This window comes from Pseudophryne corroboree, chromosome 5 (assembly GCF_028390025.1).
Source record: "Pseudophryne corroboree isolate aPseCor3 chromosome 5, aPseCor3.hap2, whole genome shotgun sequence".
NCBI classification, from domain to species: Eukaryota; Metazoa; Chordata; class Amphibia; order Anura; family Myobatrachidae; genus Pseudophryne; species Pseudophryne corroboree.
Window position 1 is genome coordinate 633,992,838 of NC_086448.1, and position 20,099 is coordinate 634,012,936.

Consider the following 20,099-nt stretch of genomic DNA (forward strand, 5'->3'; position numbering starts at 1 on the left):
TGTACATCAAACCTAGCATCCACTGCTAACGTCCTTGTTTATGCTAATGAAGGAGGGAACACGGGGGGCCATTCCGAGTTGATCGTAGCCCTGCAAAATTTGCAGGGCTACGATCATGTCCATGTACATGCGGGGGACGCCCAGCACAGGGCTATCCCACCCTGCATGTTAGTGCCCCCCCCCCCGCAGCAGAAGTGCAAAAGCATCGCACAGCGGCGATGCTTTTGCACTTTAGGAGTAGCTCCCGGCCAGCGCAGCTTTAGCTACTCGTCACGTCACGCAGCCACTGTGGCCCGCCCACCCCCCGCACGGTCCGGACACGCCTGCGTTGGCCGGACCGCGCTCATGAAACGGTGGCCAGACGCCGCCTTTTCGTCCCCCCCGCCCAGCGACTGCCTCTGCCTGTCAATCAGGCAGAGGCGATCGTACTGCAGCGATGGCCTTCGGCCGTCTGGCATGCGCCGGCACACTGCGGCGCCGGCGCAGTTCTGACCCGATTGCACCTCTGCGATAAGGTGCAGCATGCGATCGGGTCAGAATGACCCCCATGGTCGTTCTGTTCTTCATTAACATTGTGTCAGTGTGCATTTGTTCCGATGTCGGAACGAATGCCCGTCGATTCAGTGTGTACCCAGCTTAACAGTACAGGCCCTGATCCCAGCAGAAAAACCAGGTCTTCTAATTAATATAAAACCAGTGCTATCAAGATAAAAAAAAACGTACACCCACATAGGGGTATATTCAATAGGAGTCGGATCAATTCCGACATGCAGTTGTCGGAATGGATCCGACAACCCCTATTCAATGGACGGCCAAATCAGACTGTCGGATTTGGCCGTACACAGGGACCCGTCCTGCCGCTGCTGTCAGTGGCTGCAGCTGCGCTGACAGCAGCGGCCAGGTGCGCAGATGGCGGCGGGGGTAAGCTGGGAGTCTCCCCCCGCCGCCGCAGCCATGTCCCCCTGCCGGCTGCCGATCTCTGCTCCCCCCGCGGCCCGCAGGACCGCTTGTCTTCTCACCTCAATCCGAATTGTTTTCAAGTCGGATTGAGTTTGTCGGAAAGGGGGCCAAAACCTGTCGGATTTGGCCCCATTTCAGACAGAAGCACGTGGATCGGCGGCTATTCCGCCGATCCACGTGTTCTCTGACAAGTCGGGATTTCCCGACTTGTCGTAAAAAATCAGCCCCTAATTGAATAGGTCGGAACCCCTTCCGACCTATTTCTGTCAGAAGCTGCCGTCTTTCCGACAAGACAGCAGCTTCCGACAGTTACTGAATACAGCCCATAGTGGTATTACATGTGTAAAACAGCCTGCACTGGTTGTTTCTGTAACAGGGAACCAGGCACCAACACCTGCACTTTAGAGCAGTCTGTAATCAGAGTTCATGGGAATTATTTGTGGTTAATTTTTTATTATAATGAAATGTACTTGAATACACATTTTGCTTTCATTTCCAGACATACCTGCTATAGAAGTGGAATTGACAGAATATGCTAAAGTGCTGTCAATTGGAGCATATTCTGAAACAATATTCTTTTTCCTGAAATAGTTAAACAAAACACGCATTTAAAAAAAGGAACTTGTTAAAAGATACACATCTTATACATAAACGTTAATAGATAAAAAAAAATATATTTTGCAACTGAAGATAAGTAAAATAAGGACGTAAACTGGGTGCCAAACCATAAGTAATAAAAGTATGAGTACTGAAGATGGATAACATTTCCACATAAGTCCCTAAAGGCTATGGCCTAAGAATATCCTTACAAAGAACTAAGGAACAAATACTGTAGGGTTGAAATTACCAAAAGGCTAGATGGACCAAGAAGTTCTTATCGGTCATCAAATTCAATGTTTCTAATAGAAATAGGTATGACATGGCCAGACTGAGGAATGAAAGACCCAGTCCAACCTTTCAATTTGTTTTTAAATATTTAGCATTGATGCGAACGGTAATGACCAATATACATCTCAAACCGTTTTGGTGTCACTAAATAGCAAGACCCATTAAATCAGCCAATCACTACACATGACTAGGAGACAGAAGAAGTGATTTAGGCATTTTTATTTTCTTATAGTTTATAATAAGAATTTACTTACCGATAATTCTATTTCTCGTAGTCCGTAGTGGATGCTGGGGACTCCGTCAGGACCATGGGGAATAGCGGCTCCGCAGGAGACAGGGCACAAAAGTAAAAGCTTTAGGATCAGGTGGTGTGCACTGGCTCCTCCCCCTATGACCCTCCTCCAAGCCTCAGTTAGGATACTGTGCCCAGACGAGCGTACACAATAAGGAAGGATCTTGAATCCCGGGTAAGACTCATACCAGCCACACCAATCACACTGTACAACCTGTGATCTGAACCCAGTTAACAGCATGATAACAGCGGAGCCTCTGAAAAGATGGCTCACAACAATAATAACCCGATTTTTGTAACAATAACTATGTACAAGTATTGCAGACAATCCGCACTTGGGATGGGCGCCCAGCATCCACTACGGACTACGAGAAATAGAATTATCGGTAAGTAAATTCTTATTTTATCTGACGTCCTAAGTGGATGCTGGGGACTCCGTCAGGACCATGGGGATTATACCAAAGCTCCCAAACGGGCGGGAGAGTGCGGATGACTCTGCAGCACCGAATGAGAGAACTCCAGGTCCTCCTCAGCCAGGGTATCAAATTTGTAGAATTTTGCAAACGTGTTTGCCCCTGAGCAAGTAGCAGCTCGGCAAAGTTGTAAAGCCGAGACCCCTCGGGCAGCCGCCCAAGACGAGCCCACCTTCCTTGTGGAATGGGCATTTACAGATTTTGGCTGTGGCAGGCCTGCCACAGAATGTGCAAGCTGAATTGTACTACAAATCCAACGAGCAATCGTCTGCTTAGAAGCAGGAGCACCCAGCTTGTTGGGTGCATACAGGATAAACAGCGAGTCAGTTTTCCTGACTCCAGCCGTCCTGGAAACATATGTTTTCAGGGCCCTGACAACGTCTAGCAACTTGGAGTCCTCCAAGTCCCTAGTAGCCGCAGGCACAATAATAGGTTGGTTCAGGTGAAACGCTGACACCACCTTAGGGAGAAACTGGGGACGAGTCCGCAGTTCTGCCCTGTCCGAATGGAAAATCAGATATGGGCTTTTGTGAGACAAAGCCGCCAATTCTGACACTCGCCTGGCCGAGGCCAGGGCCAACAGCATGGTCACTTTCCATGTGAGATATTTCAAATCCACAGATTTGAGCGGTTCAAACCAATGTGATTTGAGGAATCCCAGAACTACGTTGAGATCCCACGGTGCCACTGGAGGCACAAAAGGGGGTTATATATGCAGTACTCCCTTGACGAATGTCTGGACTTCAGGAACTGAAGCCAATTCTTTCTGGAAGAAAATCGACAGGGCCGAAATTTGAACCTTAATGGACCCCAATTTGAGGCCCATAGACACTCCTGTTTGCAGGAAATGCAGGAATCGACCGAGTTGAAATTCCTCCGTGGGGGCCTTCCTGGCCTCACACCACACAACATATTTTCGCCAAATGCGGTGATAATGTTGTGCGGTCACCTCCTTCCTGGCTTTGACCAGGGTAGGTATGACTTCTTCCGGAATGCCTTTTTCCCTTAGAATCCGGCGTTCAACCGCCATGCCGTCAAACGCAGCCGCGGTAAGTCTTGGAACAGACAGGGTCCTTGCTGAAGCAAGTCCCTTCTTAGCAGCAGAGGCCATGGGTCCTCTGTGAGCATCTCTTGAAGTTCCGGGAACCAAGTCCTTCTTGGCCAATCTGGAGCCACAAGTATAGTTCTTACTCCTCTCCGTCTTATAATTCTCAGTACCTTGGGTATGAGAGGCAGAGGAGGGAACACATACACTGACTGGTACACCCACGGTGTTACCAGAGCGTCCACAGCTATTGCCTGAGGGTCCCTTGACCTGGCGCAATACCTGTCCAGTTTTTTGTTGAGGCGGGACGCCATCATGTCCACCTTTGGTCTTTCCCAACGGTTCACAATCATGTGGAAGACTTCCGGATGAAGTCCCCACTCTCCCGGGTGGAGATCGTGAACACTGCTGACAATGCTATCACATGATTTTCCGCCCAGCGGAAAATCCTTGCAGCTTCTGCCATTGCCCTCCTGCTTCTTGTGCCGCCCTGTCTGTTTACGTGGGCGACTGCCGTGATGTTGTCCGACTGGATCAGCACCGGTTGACCTTGAAGCAGAGGTCTTGCTAGGCTTAGAGCATTGTAAATTGCCCTTAACTCCAGTATGTTTATGTGAAGTGAAGTCTCCAGACTTGACCACACTCCCTGGAAATTTTTTCCCTGTGTGACTGCTCCCCAGCCCCTCAGGCTGGCATCCGTGGTCACCAGGACCCAGTCCTGAATGCCGAATCTGCGGCCCTCTAGTAGATGAGCACTCTGCAGCCACCACAGAAGAGACACCCTTGTCCTTGGAGACAGGGTTATCCGCTGATGCATCTGAAGATGCGATCCGGACCATTTGTCCAGCAGATCCCACTGAAAAGTTCTTGCGTGAAATCTGCCGAATGGAATCGCTTCGTAGGAAGCCACCATTTTTCCCAGGACCCTTGTGCAATAATGCACTGACACTTTTCCTGGTTTTAGGAGGTTCCTGACTAGCTCGGATAACTCCCTGGCTTTCTCCTCCGGGAGAAACACCTTTTTCTGGACTGTGTCCAGAATCATCCCTAGGAACAGCAGACGTGTCGTCGGGATCAGCTGCGATTTTGGAATATTTAGAATCCACCCGTGCTGTTGTAGCAGTATCCAAGATAGTGCTACTCCGACCTCCAACTGTTCCCTGGACTTTGCCCTTATCAGGAGATCGTCCAAGTAAGGGATAATTAAGACGCCTTTTCTTCGAAGAAGAATCATCATTTCGGCCATTACCTTGGTAAAGACCCGGGGTGCCGTGGACAATCCAAACGGCAGCGTCTGAAACTGATAGTGACAGTTCTGTACTACGAACCTGAGGTACCCTTGGTGAGACGGGCAAATTTGGACATGGAGGAAAGCATCCTTGATGTCCAGGGACACCATATAGTCCCCTTCTTCCAGGTTCGCTATCACTGCTCTGAGTGACTCCATCTTGAATTTGAACCTTTGTATGTAAGTGTTCAAAGATTTCAGATTTAAAATAGGTCTCACCGAGCCGTCTGGCTTCGGTACCACAAATAGTGTGGAATAATACCCCTTTCCCTGTCGTAGGAGGGGTACTCTTATTATCACCTGCTGGGAATACAGCTTGTGAATTGCTTCCAATACTGCCTCCCTGTCGGAGGGAGACGTTGGTAAAGCAGACTTCAGGAACCTGCGAGGGGGAGACGTCTCGAATTCCAATCTGTACCCCTGGGATACTACCTGTAGGATCCAGGGGTCCACTTGCGAGTGAGCCCACTGCGCGCTGAAACTCTTGAGACGACCCCCCACCGTACCCGAGTCCGCTTGTAAGGCCCCAGCGTCATGCTGAGGCCTTGGCAGAAGCGGTGGAGGGCTTCTGTTCCTGGGAAGGGGCTGCCTGCTGCAGTCTTTTTCCCTTTCCTCTACCCCGGGGCAGATATGACTGGCCTTTTGCCCGCTTGCCCTTATGGGGACGAAAGGACTGAGGCTGAAAAGACGGTGTCTTTTTCTGCTGAGAGGAGACTTGGGATAAAAAAGGTGGATTTTCCAGCTGTTGCCGTGGCCACCAGGTCCGATAGACCGACCCCAAATAACTCCTCCCCTTTATACGGCAATACTTCCATGTGCCGTTTGGAATCCGCATCACCTGACCACTGTCGTGTCCATAAACATCTTCTGGCAGAAATGGACATCGCACTTACTCTTGATGTCAGAGTGCAAATATCCCTCTGTGCATCACGCATATATAGAAATGCATCCTTTAAATGCTCTATAGTCAATAAAATACTGTCCCTGTCAAGGGTATCAATATTTTCAGTCAGAGATTCCGACCAAACCCCCCCCAGCACTGCACATGCATGCTGGGGCGATGCTGGTCGCAGTATAACATCAGTATGTGTGTATATACTTTTTAGAGTATTTTCCAGCCTCCTATCAGCTGGATCTTTGAGGGCGGCCGTATCAGGAGACGGTAACGCCACTTGTTTTGATAAGCGTGTGAGCGCCTTATCTACCCTAGGGGGTGTTTCCCAGCGCGCCCTAACCTCTGGCGGGAAAGGGTATAATGCCAATAACTTCTTTGAAATTAGCACTTCCTATCGGGGGTAACCCACGCTTCATCACACACTTCATCAATTTATCTGATTCAGGAAAAACTACAGGTAGTTTTTTTTTCACACCCCACATAATACCCTTTTTTTGGTACTTGTAGTATCAGAAATATGTAACACCTCCTTCATTGCCCTTATCATGTAACGTGTGGCCCTACTGGAAAATACGTCTGTTTCTTCACCGTCGACACTGGAGTCAGTGTCCGTGTCTGTGTCTGTGTCGACCGACTGAGGTAATGGCCGTTTTAAAGCCCCTGACGGTGTTTGAGACGCCTGGACAGGTACTAATTGGTTTGCCGGCCGTCTCACGTCGTCAACCGACCTTGCAGCGTGTTGACATTATCACGTAATTCCATAAATAAGCCATCCATTCCGGTGTCGACTCCCTAGGGGGTGACATCACCATTACAGGCAATTTCTCCGCCTCCACACCAACATCGTCCTCATACATGTCGACACACACGTACCGACACACAGCACACACACAGGGAATGCTCTGATAGAGGACAGGACCCCACTAGCCCTTTGGGGAGACAGAGGGAGAGTTTGCCAGCACACACCAAAACGCTATAATTATACAGGGACAACCTTATAATAAGTGTTTTCCCTTATAGCATCTTAATATATTATAATATCGCCACACAAAATGCCCCCCCTCTCTGTTTTAACCCTGTTTCTGTAGTGCAGTGCAGGGGAGAGCCTGGGAGCCTTCCTAGCAGCGGAGCTGTGTAGGAAAATGGCGCTGTGTGCTGAGGAGAATAGGCCCCGCCCACTTTCCGGCGGGCTCTTCTCCCGGTTTTTCTGACAACCTGGCAGGGGTTAAATACATCCATATAGCCTCAGGGGCTATATGTGATGTATTTTTAGCCAGCATAGGTACTTTCATTGCTGCCCAGGGCGCCCCCCCCCAGCGCCCTGCACCCTCAGTGACCGTTGGTGTGAAGTGTGCTGAGAGCAATGGCGCACAGCTGCCGTGCTGTGCGCTACCTTAAGAAGACTGGGAAGTCTTCAGCCGCCGATTTCTGGACTTCTTCTCTCTTCAGCATCTGCAAGGGGGTCGGCGGCGCGGCTCCGGTGACCCATCCAGGCTGTACCTGTGATCGTCCCTCTGGAGCTAGTGTCCAGTAGCCTAAGAAGCCAATCCATCCTGCACGCAGGTGAGTTCACTTCTTCTCCCCTAAGTCCCGCGTTGCAGTGAGCCTGTTGCCAGCAGGACTCACTGAAAATAAAAAACCTAACAAACTTTTACTCTAAGCAGCTCTTTAGGAGAGCCACCTAGATTGCACCCTTCTCGGACGGGCACAAAAACCTAACTGAGGCTTGGAGGAGGGTCATAGGGGGAGGAGCCAGTGCACACCACCTGATCCTAAAGCTTTTACTTTTGTGCCCTGTCTCCTGCGGAGCCGCTATTCCCCATGGTCCTGACGGAGTCCCCAGCATCCACTTAGGACGTCAGAGAAATATTTTTATTAGGGAAGCCAATCCCGGGCCATTTTTTCAATCCCGGGTATCGGGATTGAAAAATGGCCAATCCAGGGATTCCCGGGATACCCGGGATTGGCTTTTAGCTATGTGGCCGTCCCCTCGCCCCACCCCGCCGCGCACACATAACTCACCATATACTGGGGGCGGGTGGGTGGGAAACATCCTCTGATCGCTGCTGGTGGCTCCTAGGAGCGGCTGACGGCGCAGCATGACCTCTCACGCTGCGCTGGGGAGCCAGAACAAGGAAGCCGGGCTGCGTCTGAGCGTCCTGTGGACGCTCAACGCTGATTCCTCAATCCCCGGGATTGGAGCTTCCAATCCCGGGACTGAATCCCGGCCATTTTTGGCCCTAAATCCTGGGATCCCACCGATCCCGGGATTGGCCACCATAACTTTTATCATCTGATTTAGTTTCACTTATTCTTTCCCTTCCCAGTCTTTGCGCACACTTATTCTTACTCATGTGTTTGTTTAGCCACACTCAAGGCATAATGGATGTCAACCGCAATAACATATCACTTTAATAAACAGAAAGAATGATATCTAAAAACAAACTTTAACAAACTAGATCAGATACCTAAACCCATGGAACCCATACCAATAATCAACCCCCTCATACATAAATCACTGGAGGCCTAGGTCACCAAAGACTCCCAAAATGTTACACAGATAACAAAACATTATAGAGATCTGGCGTAATTAACAATAAAGCTCATTACATTTCAAAGTGGAGGACTCTGAATATACTTAAACTAAAAGCAGAATTAAACACACAAAAAGCACTTGGACACATTTGATTCTCACAATAAGATACAATACACAGACCTAAGAACAACCATTCTGAATAACAAGATCCCATATTCTAAAAATAGGAACGCAAATAATAATAGAAAAAAACACATGAAATACACAGGAATCTCCTTTTAGATATACCCAACCAACCAACTAAGGTATCCTCCAAATCTGCCACCACAAAACACAAATATGACCTAATAGGAGATAAGAAAACCTCATCCCTACATAAGCACCAAAACGAAATAGAATTCAGAGCAGGAGACAGAGATAAGTCAAAAGACAACAAACACATGTGAACTGGAACCCAAGAAACAACAGGGTTTTCCAAAATTCTAAGTAATACTCTGAACACACACCAAGTTTCATACAAACATCTCATATATAATAGCCCAGATCTGTGACTCTGTGCCTGTGTGTCTAATGCTGGGCGGAGTCACGAAGCTGGGCGGAGTCAACAGCATTTGCAAGGAAACACACCATGCCCTGGGCCAGCCCCAGGTAAAAGATGCCCCCTGACACTAACTACAGTATAGGGGGGTGGCCATGGCCATCAGTACCACCACACACGGCTCCAGGCAGCAGCAGCAGGGAGGGTAACACAGGTTATGCGGAGGGGACTTTCTTGCACCGGCAGGACACCCGTCGCACCTCTCCTGGCTACACAATGTCCTTGCCCCCTTACACCCACACCCCACGCTGAAGACCCCTCCCTTATGCATCCATATCCCCCCCTACCGCATCCAGCCAGTGGGGGGGCTGTGCAGGGCGGCAGCAGGCAACTACTAGGTACAGCGGGACGGAACACGGAGCACACACTCACTAATCCCCAGTGCTGCACATACAAAGCTCCCTCCTACTGCCACCTCACCTTGCACCACGCTCCGCTCCGAACACACTACTATGGCGGCCGCCTGACAGCCAGCCCGCAACTCCGGGAACACGTGCGCCGGCACCACATTCACATCCCTGCCGCCAGGCACACAGTGTGGAGACATCCCGCCCTTCGCAAGGGCCAGACCAAATGCCCCTGGCCGGAGCCAGGGCGGGACACTGCTCCAGCCACAGTGCTGCTGAGCGGGAGCTCCCTCCCTCAGTGGCCAATTATGTCAATGCAGCAGGTAGGGAGTTCACACTACCCGCATATGCTACAGGCACACCTCCAAATTTCAACACACCACCCCAACTGAGCCTCCATCACCGCACCCTCTTCTCCTTCACACACATGAACACTTCACTCCCACCCCCACCCCCCCCTCTGCGTGCCCACACACACACATTCCCTTCCCCATCCCTGCACATCCTACACTCAACCCCAACACCTCATGACCCCCTAACGCTCACACCACAACAAACACAAACCTCGCACACCCACAACTCCTCCAAACAACAAACACCTCGCCCCACGTGCAACACCCACCGCACCCCACAAGCCCTTCCCACAACCAAACTAGGCCCATACCTCCCACCCACCTTCCTCAAATATACCACCCTTCCACCAGCACCTCAACACAGCCTTCCCCATAGGCCTACCCCACTCCCACCTTCTCTCCTGCACACACCACACCACCCAATACCTTCAACCATCCCCCCACCGCATGTGGTCCTCTCCCACCCATGGCACCTTAGGACACCCTCCCCCATCCCCCTGGACCCCACACACACAACTCCACCAACAAACACCTCCTGTCCCCTGCACAATCGCTCACCCCTATACGACAGCATATACAGTCTACAACCACAAACCAGTCTTGTCCGCACCCCATCATCCAACGGCATCTCACGGACCCCCAACACAATCCACATACCACTCACAACCCCCACTCCACTAACCACATTACCTTCACCACCCTCCACAATCCAGCACAAAACCCCCCAAAATGCAATACATCCTCCAAACCTGACCGTCAAACACCTGACCCTCCCCCCCAACAAGCACCTATTATCAACACCCTCTGCCATACGCTGCACCCCCTCTGACCCCACCTCTCCAGCACCCATTCCACACTCACATACAGCACATCCTTTCCCCCTCCACCATTTCCATCCCCCCACAGCCAACACTCCACCACTCACAGCATGTACACACCCCATTTGCAACAGCACCTCTATAAAGCACACCCCCATCCACAGGCCCCTTTTGCAACCACCCATCCCCCACACACACCACTTTGAACACCATCCGTCCCCCCTAGCAGTCACTATCTACATCAGGGATAAACAACGGCACGGATACACACCTCCAACTCACTTCATCCTCCCCCCTTCAAATTAAAACCACACACAATTTACTTTTAAAATCTACCACCACAACCCATCCGCCTGTGCAACACCCACCGCACATCACAAGGCCGTCCCACAACCAAGATATCAAGGACAGCTGCTTGATGATGAACGACACTTTTTATACTGTAACGCAAAAACATTTTTTTATACATTTCTTTTACACCTACATTCTGTACATCGTTCCCTGCAGGCGTTATTTACCCACTCACAAGGGTCTATACCCTGTTCACCATCAGACGGCCTTTTGTCGTGCTATATTTAACCAATCTGAAAAATACCCTTTCCGATAATACTCCCTATAATACAGCTATTCTACACCTTGAATTTTGGTAAGGGGGTTAAGAGGGCAAAGCCCCTTACGATGGTGTGAAGAGCGCCCTTAGGGCGAGATGTATCACCTAGTTATACATGTCAAGCTTTGACGCATACACAGGAGAGAACAAACACTGTAGACAACTACAAAGATACTTCACAGAATCAGCCCTTGAGAAACACAACTCACAGTAACCACAATGGGGGTAATTCAGGTCTGATTGCTGCTGTGCGTTTTCGCACAGCAGCGATCAGGTCATAACAGCGCATGCACCGCAATGTGCACGCGTGTCGGACAACAACAACGGGGATCGCCGGTCAGCGATGGGATGGTGTGAAAAATCCATTCGCAAGGGCGTTCACAAGGTGATTGACAGTAGGAAGCAGTTTGTGGGTGGTAACTGACCGTTTACTGGGAGTGTTCTGGAAAACACAGACAGGCCCAAGCGTTTTAAGGGAGGGTGTCTGAAGTCAGCTCCGGCCCCAATCAGCCTGATTCAATTGCACTGGAAGAGTAAGTCCTGGGCTGCGCAGAGACTGCACACACAGAATTTTAGCGGCTCGTCGTACACATAGCATCATACACAGCGAAAATACACTCCCCCTGTAGGCGGCGACTATCTGAACGAAGGACAGCAAAATACGCAGCCCAGCGATCAGATCTGAATTACCCCCAATAACCAAACAGAAAGACAACCGACATGCCACATTCAAACCTACATTAACATTTCTCACACACTACATGCACGTGTCTGTAACACACATTATATACACGTTAGGAGAAAACCCTAGGCCTTAAAATCTAAACAAGCAAGGATCTTACAGCACCTGATATGGTGCAGCTTTCTGATAGCAGAGCACTTGTACCAGGTAGAGTGATATACACGATTTATTGGTGAAATACCAAATTATATACACAGTATATGGGCAGTATCCAATTAGCCGCGGTAATTGCTAATTGACTCGCCCGGGGCTATCTTCTTAGCCCTGTTACCAGCACTTTTCAGGGATTTTGTTTTACTTGTTTCAGGTAGGCAAAACCAAATCCCCGAGAAGTAACCATTTTTATCTGCGATCACTTCCACGAAAGTACATAGCATACGCAAAAAACCACAGATCTATGTGTTTCCGAGCGAAAACAGGTAATTGGCCGCATAAAAAACAAACAAAAAAACAACATGCTATAAATGGATAGCCCGATAAGGACCATCTCGCAAAAATCACAATAAAAGCCCTTCATTTTGTGCAATCAATTACTGCGGCTAGTAGGATACTACCCCCTACATATCCTTCCTCACACGTTTTTTTTAGAATAATTGTTTTGGTGTATTTTTATGAAGTTTTAAAACACATCTTTCGAATGACACAGTGGCACATATGCACTTTATTTTTTTGAGCACTGAGTAAATTTATAAGTTACAGCAGTGTTTCCAAAATGGAGTACCTGCAGAGGTCCCACGGTATGGGGGTCTAAGAACAAATAAAATTTATGTCAATGTGATTGGCAATCATATGTGGACAAACAGAAGTGCAACCATGTCCACTATTACTTAACTGGAATACAGGTAAGTATAATTTACTTAATTTAATAAACCTTGCTAAAACTTCTCAATCGGAAACTTTTGGCCTAGTGGCGCCATTAAAAAAATTACAAACCTGTAGGGCAATGTGATTCAAGTAAGTATATATATGCTCTTTCCGTCTTATCTCCCCGAAAAATCTAAGGTAAAATATGGAGGAAGTGGAGAAAGAAAGCCATTTTGAAACGCATCACTTATTTTGAGTTCTGGCATGCGAGTACGGTACAGAATTTAAGGCACCCCTTTTCTTCTTTATTGCTGACAATTATACCTGATGAAACATCATGCTTTGAAGGACTGGTGGCAATGCAATATTAGTGTGAGATCAAACATTTTATAGTGCCAGTAAGCACTTATTGTGTTACAGGTCGGGTATCCGTTATCCGGACACCTGTTAACCGAAATATTCCGAAAACCGGAATATTTCAGTCCTGTAGTGACGTCATGACGCGGCCGGCGTCATGACGTCACTGGAGTCTGCGGCCAATCACAGACAGGTGGGGGAGTGGCTTTTCAGCCATTCCCTCACCGCCGCTGACTCCCAGTACCCGCCGCTGACCCCTCGGACTCCCCCACTGATGCGCCAGTTCCCCGGGACCCTCACCGTCATGCTGGGCTCACGGCGGTCCCCCCTGCCGACTTGCTGGATCCTCGAAACCCATACAGATAACAGGTAATCTGTTATCCGGAAAAATCCCATATCCGGAATGCTCCTGCTCCCGAGCATTCCGGATATGGGATACTCAACCTGTATTATTGGACCATTCTTAGGGGTTCAGTGCCATCAACTATCACTGTTGTTGAGAGAAATGAGATACTATATACACTTAGATAATAATAAATATTTGCTAAACAGTGCAATAAATGACATATCATATAGACTAACTTTTGCAATAAACACAAAGTTCTTAGTGAACATTTTTAGCAAACTGCAGATGCCTATCTACCACGGCACAGTGACCTCTTGTAGATGGAAACCTACACGAACATTATTTTTTTTACCATACTTTGTACCTCTGAAGCAAGTAATATTTTCAGGAACCATATTGCTCTAAATAAGCTAATTGAACACTTAAGAATAGATTGGTGGGATGTGGAGCCAAAAAGAAGTCATCCACCTTTAAAAACATACAAAATTCCAAGGCAGGGGGATTGGTCCGCATGCTCTAAATTTATATGCATGATACTTATTACATTTGTGGGATGTGTTATTTGTTTTCTCTTTGTTCTGACAAGAAGTATTTGGAAAACTCCAAAAAACCTGCATTTGACTCTGTATAATACACTAAAATAAAAAAAATATGCATAAGTTACCTAGCCAAAATGTACTGTATATCACTCAAATATGTAAATGTACCTGTAACACCAAGCTCCAATGACAGCTGCAGAGAAGAGTAGCAGGAACACAGCATATGCTATCCACATAATGACAGCCATAGCATCCAAACCCAAAATAAGCCAAGGTGACGGGGGTGGAGGCGGTGCGGGTTTGTTCCCACACACCAGTGTGCAGTCCTGACAACTGCAGGGGGCGCTGTCTTCATCCACAGACTCATTGCATCCTTTTGTGCCATTGTTCATGGGAATCATTGGAGGTAATGACTGATCTGCAAGGTACATACATAATAAATTATGCAGTCAGGAACCTAATGAGCAAAGATATATTCCTTACTCCCAGAGAAAGGCACCATGACAGCAATACAGATGGCGGCGCCATTTTTTCTAGCATGCCATAAACATAAATGGACATACATTGAACAACGTTAATTCCTATGTACTTTAACTACTCTGCAGAATAATCCAATGTGTAACATATAGAGTTATCTAATTTCAGAATTTTCATCAACTGGTTGCATGTGTTCTAGATTGCAGAATGAATGTAAATTATATGGAATAGTGATGGTAGACACTGAAGAAAGATCACTGTTGAAAATATTCTAATGCAAAAATGTATTTAAAAGTACTTACAAAATAAGTGAAATAATTTTAACCCCCAAAAAATAAAATAAAATAATAATAATAATTTTAAATGTATGGACAGTATATGTATGGTTTTTATATTTAGTAAGATTATGGAAAATATTTTGTCCTCTGTTCGTTTCAGCCTAAAATACCTTTTTATTTTACAGTTTTGAAAAGATTCTGATGCTTTTGGCTCAATTGTATACTGGTCCCACTGGCTTTTTATTTTTGTTTGCTTTTATTTTAATCATTTGTTTTTTTTATTGATTTTCAACAAACATAGAAAAATAAACCAGAACAAAAAAAAAGGTGCATTTCAAGTAGTGTCACTTGACGTTAGCATATACAGACAATGGTATATCCAGTAGACATGTAAATAGCATACTAAGGAATGGAACTCAATGAGTAAGGAGAATTCTGATTGGAGAAGGATAAGGTGCATACACACTGCACAATATTGCGACACATCATTCACGAATGCAGCATGGCCCCCGCTCCCCCGTCCTGTCCCCGCCGTCGTTCATTGCTGCGGGCATCGGCAAGTGTGTATGCACTTGTTGATACCGGTACCCCTGCCGGGTCCAGTCACTGACGGCAGTGCATTGTTTGCGAGTCGTCTAGACACATTAGGGGGATTTGGATACCCGGGTTACAAATACAAGCTGTTATTCTGGAGCAAAAAGCAAACACCCACAGGCATAGCCAAAGAAGATGCCAGAAATCAGCAGCTGGAGCAGAACACGCAGCTGACATCGACCCTCCAAATTGAAAAAGTGTGCTCGGGGTCGAGTAGACCCTATGTTAAATATATAGCTGTATCTGCTGAAATCTAGCATAGGCTGTGGCGTCCCTGGGGGACCTAAGGACATAATTACAATCATCAACAATAATTATGCTCAAATCTGCTTCCCATCGAGCATGAAGAGCATGCAGTTCATCTGTCCCAAAGGAGGAGAGTAGATAAGAGTAGATTATAGAGACGGTCTTACGACAGGGCATGGTACAAACCAGCGTATGAACAAAGGTTTCAGAGAATAATGGAGCAGCCCCCCAAAAGTGCAGATAAGGCATGGCGAAGTTGTAAATATCGATAAAAGTAGTGTCTAGGAATGTCATACATAGAGGACAAATAGTCAAAATTGTGGAGAACCCCAATTTTGTAAAGTTGACCAATAGCGGATACACCAAATGAAATTAAAGCAGAGCTACCTTCCAAACTACGAATTTCAGGGAAAGTCATATTATTCCACACAGGAGAACAGTGGTCTATAGTGGGGTCACCTAGCAATTCCTCTGCTGCCACTCACACTCTCCATGCTTGTAACAATGGAGGGAGGGGAGAGAGTGGGGTGTGTGCTAACAAGAACTGCAAAGAAGAGAATGTTAGTCCCGCTTTTTCCAGAAGAGCCACAGGAAGGTCCCCATATTCCCCAGGGAAGACCAATTCCCTCAACGGCGAATATCAGGCAGGGCCAAGCCACCCTCAACTCTAGGTATACAGAGAGACTTATAAGCAATACATGCCCTTTGGAGTCCCCAAAAAAAGGAAGAGATTCAGCTGGAAATTACCAGGAATTGGGAGAGAAGGACATAGACCGGGTCATTCTGGAGGATATATAGAAATTTGGACTGGATAATCATCTTAATAAGGTTTCCCACTGGCTTTTAGTAAGAAATGTTACCAGGAAAACAAGTAGGCTGATTAGAAAAGGTTGCTGGAAAGGAGTAATACTCTACCTGAGAATATGGGAGTTATGGTAAAAGGAATTTGTCCATTGTTTTTGTTGAACATGTACTGAATCCAGTTAGTGGCGTTGCAGTCTTTGGCCTCTCTCCCACACATCAAGCCCAGAGCTTTGACATTACTTGATGGGGCTTCAACATCTTTGCAGGCATTGTACATTGCTGGAGAAGAGGCACAGACATTACAAATGGAAGTAGTTTAGAAGCATGTGGATATAGGACTCATCATACACACGGACATTAATCTACATGGTGCTTTCTGTGATCTATATATCATCTACTAATAAAATCATGAGCCTGTGTGTCTGTATTACAATGACAGCAGCTACATTCATGACTTCTTAAAAGATACAGTAAAGTAACCAGTATTCACAGAAACATAAAATGAAGAAAGACAGACCTAGAAAGAAAAAAAAAATAAGATTTTACTCACCGGTAAATCTATTTCTCGTAGTCCGTAGTGGATGCTGGGACTCCGTAAGGACCATGGGGAATAGCGGCTCCGCAGGAGACTGGGCACAACTAAAGAAAGCTTTAGGACTACCTGGTGTGCACTGGCTCCTCCCTCTATGACCCTCCTCCAGACCTCAGTTAGGATACTGTGCAAGGAAGAGCTGACACAATAAGGAAGGATTTTGAATCCCGGGTAAGACTCATACCAGCCACACCAATCACACCGTATAACTCGTGATACTATACCCAGTTAACAGTATGAAATATAACTGAGCCTCTCAACAGATGGCTCAACAATAACCCTTTAGTTAAACAATAACTATATACAAGTATTGCAGACAATCCGCACTTGGGATGGGCGCCCAGCATCCACTACGGACTACGAGAAATAGATTTACCGGTGAGTAAAATCTTATTTTCTCTGACGTCCTAAGTGGATGCTGGGACTCCGTAAGGACCATGGGGATTATACCAAAGCTCCCAAACGGGCGGGAGAGTGCGGATGACTCTGCAGCACCGAATGAGTAAACTCTAGGTCCTCCTCAGCCAGGGTATCAAACTTGTAGAATTTTGCAAAAGTGTTTGAACCCGACCAAGTAACAGCTCGGCAAAGTTGTAAAGCCGAGACCCCTCGGACAGCCGCCCAAGAAGAGCCCACTTTCCTCGTGGAATGGGCTTTTACAGATTTAGGGTGCGGCATTCCAGCCGCAGAATGTGCAAGTTGAATCGTGCTACAGATCCAGCGAGCAATAGTCTGCTTAGAAGCAGGAGCACCCAGCTTGTTGGGTGCATACAGGATAAATAGCGAGTCAGTTTTCCTGACTCCAGCCGTCCTGGAAACATATATTTTCAGGGCCCTGACTACGTCCAGTAACTTGGAGTCCTCCAAGTCCCAAGTAGCCGCAGGCACCACAATAGGTTGGTTCACATGAAAAGCTGATACCACCTTAGGAAGGAATTGGGAACGAGTCCTCAATTCCGCCCTATCCATATAAAAAATCAGATAAGGGCTTTTGCATGACAAAGCCGCCAATTCTGATACACGCCTAGCCGACGCCAAAGCCAACAGCATGACCACTTTCCACGTGAGGTATTTTAGCTCTACGGATTTAAGTGGCTCAACCCAATGCGACTTCAGGAAATCCAACACCACGTTGAGATCCCACGGTGCCACTGGAGGCACAAACGGGGGCTGAATATGCAGCACTCCCTTACCAAAAGTCTGAACTTCAGGCAGTGAAGCCAGTTCTTTTTTTTTTTTTGGAAGAAAATGTACAGAGCCGAAATCTGGACCTTAATGGAACCCAATTTTAGGCCCATAGTCACTCCTGACTGTAGGAAGTGCAGAAATCGACCCAGTTGAAATTCCTCCGTTGGGGCCTTCCTGGCCTCACACCAAGCAACATATTTTCGCCATATGCGGTGATAATGGTTTGCGATCACATCTTTCCTAGCCTTAATCAGCGTAGGAATGACTACTCCGGAATGCCTTTTTTCTTTAGGATCCGGTGTTCAACCGCCATGCCGTCAAACGCAGCCGCGGTAAGTCTTGGAACAGACAGGGCCCCTGCTGCAGCAGGTCCTGTCTGAGCGGCAGAGGCCATGGGTCCTCTGAGATCATTTCTTGGAGTTCTGGGTACCAAGCTCTTCTTGGCCAATCCGGAACCACGAGTATAGTTCTTACTCCTCTCCTCCTTATTATTCTCAGTACCTTGGGTATGAGAGGCAGAGGAGGGAACACATACACCAACTGGTACACCCACGGTGTTACCAGAGCGTCCACAGCTATCGCCTGAGGGTCCCTTGACCTGGCGCAATATATTTTTAGCTTTTTGTTGAGGCGGGACGCCGTCATGTCTACCCGTGGCCTTTCCCAATGGTGTACAATCATTTGGAAGACTTCTGGATGAAGTCCCCACTCTCCCGGGTGGAGGTCGCGCCTGCTGAGAAAGTCTGCTTCCCAGTTGTCCACTCCGGGAATGAACACTGCTGACAGTGCTAACACATGATTTTCCTCCCCTCGGAAAATCCTTGTGGCTTCTGCCATCGCCATCCTGCTTCTTGTGCCGCCCTGTCGGTTTACATGGGCGACCGCCGTGATGTTGTCTGACTGGATCAGCACCGGCTGTGTTGAAGCAGGGGTCTAGCTTGACTTAGGGCATTGTAAATGGCCCTTAGTTCCAGAATATTTATGTGTAGGGAAGTCTCCTGACTCGACCATAGTCCTTGGAAGTTTCTTCCCTGTGCGACTGCCCCCCCAGCCTCGAAGGCTGGCATCCGTGGTCACCAGGACCCAGTCCTGTAAGCCGAATCTGCGGCCCTCTAGAAGATGAGAACTCTGCAGCCACCACAACAGCGATACCCTGGCCCTTGGAGACAGGGTTATCAGCCGATGCATCTGAAGATGCGACCCGGACCACTTGTCCAACAGATCCCACTGGAAGATCCTTACATGGAACCTGCCGAATGGAATTTCTTCGTAAGAAGCTACCATCTTTCCCAGGACTCGCGTGCATTGATGTACCGACACCTGTATTTGTTTTAGGAGGTCTCTGACTAGAGATGACAACTCCTTGGCCTTCTCCTCCGGGAGAAACACTTTTTCCTGTTCTGTGTCCAGAACCATACCCAGGAACAGTAGACGCGTCATAGGAACCAGCTGCGACTTTGGATATTCAGAATCCAGCCGTGCTGTTGTAGCACTTCCCGAGATAGTGCTACTCCGACCAACAACTGCTCCCTGGACCTCGCCTTTATAAGGAGATCGTCCAAGTACGGGATAATTATAACTCCCATTTTTTTTTTTTTTTTTCCCGAAGGAGTATCATCATTTCGGGCCACTACCTTGGTAAATACCCTCGGTGCCGGGGACAGACCAACGGCAACGGCTGGAATTGGTAATGACAGTCCTGTACCACAATTTTGAGGTACTCCTGGTGAGGAGGGTAAATGGGGACATGCAGGTAAGCATCCTTGATGTCCAGTGATACCATGTAATCCCCTTCGTCCAGGCTTGCAATAACCGCCCTGAGCGATTCCATTTTGAACTTGAACCTTCGTATATAAGTGTTCAAGGATTTCAATTTTAGAATGGGTCTCACCGAACCGTCTGGTTTCGGTACCACAAACATTGTGGAATAGTAACCCCGGCCTTGTTGAAGGAGGGGTTCCTTGATTATCACCTGCTGGAAGTACAGCTTGTGAGTTGCCGCCCGTACTACCTCCCCTTTCTCCGAGGG

At 47.7% G+C, this 20,099-nt stretch overlaps 1 protein-coding gene across 1 annotated transcript in view; it reads right to left on the minus strand.

The window, feature by feature from the left end:
* NPC1 (NPC intracellular cholesterol transporter 1) overlaps nucleotides 1-20,099 on the minus strand; it is a 132,271-nt gene that overhangs the window by 53,718 nt on the left and 58,454 nt on the right. Inside the window, exons 5-7 of the mRNA XM_063923594.1 lie at nucleotides 16,402-16,569; nucleotides 14,060-14,309; nucleotides 1,466-1,542 (exon numbers count right to left, since the gene is read on the minus strand). Coding sequence (XP_063779664.1) covers nucleotides 1,466-1,542; nucleotides 14,060-14,309; nucleotides 16,402-16,569 — 495 coding nt within the window. The remainder of the gene's footprint in view (nucleotides 1-1,465; nucleotides 1,543-14,059; nucleotides 14,310-16,401; nucleotides 16,570-20,099) is intronic.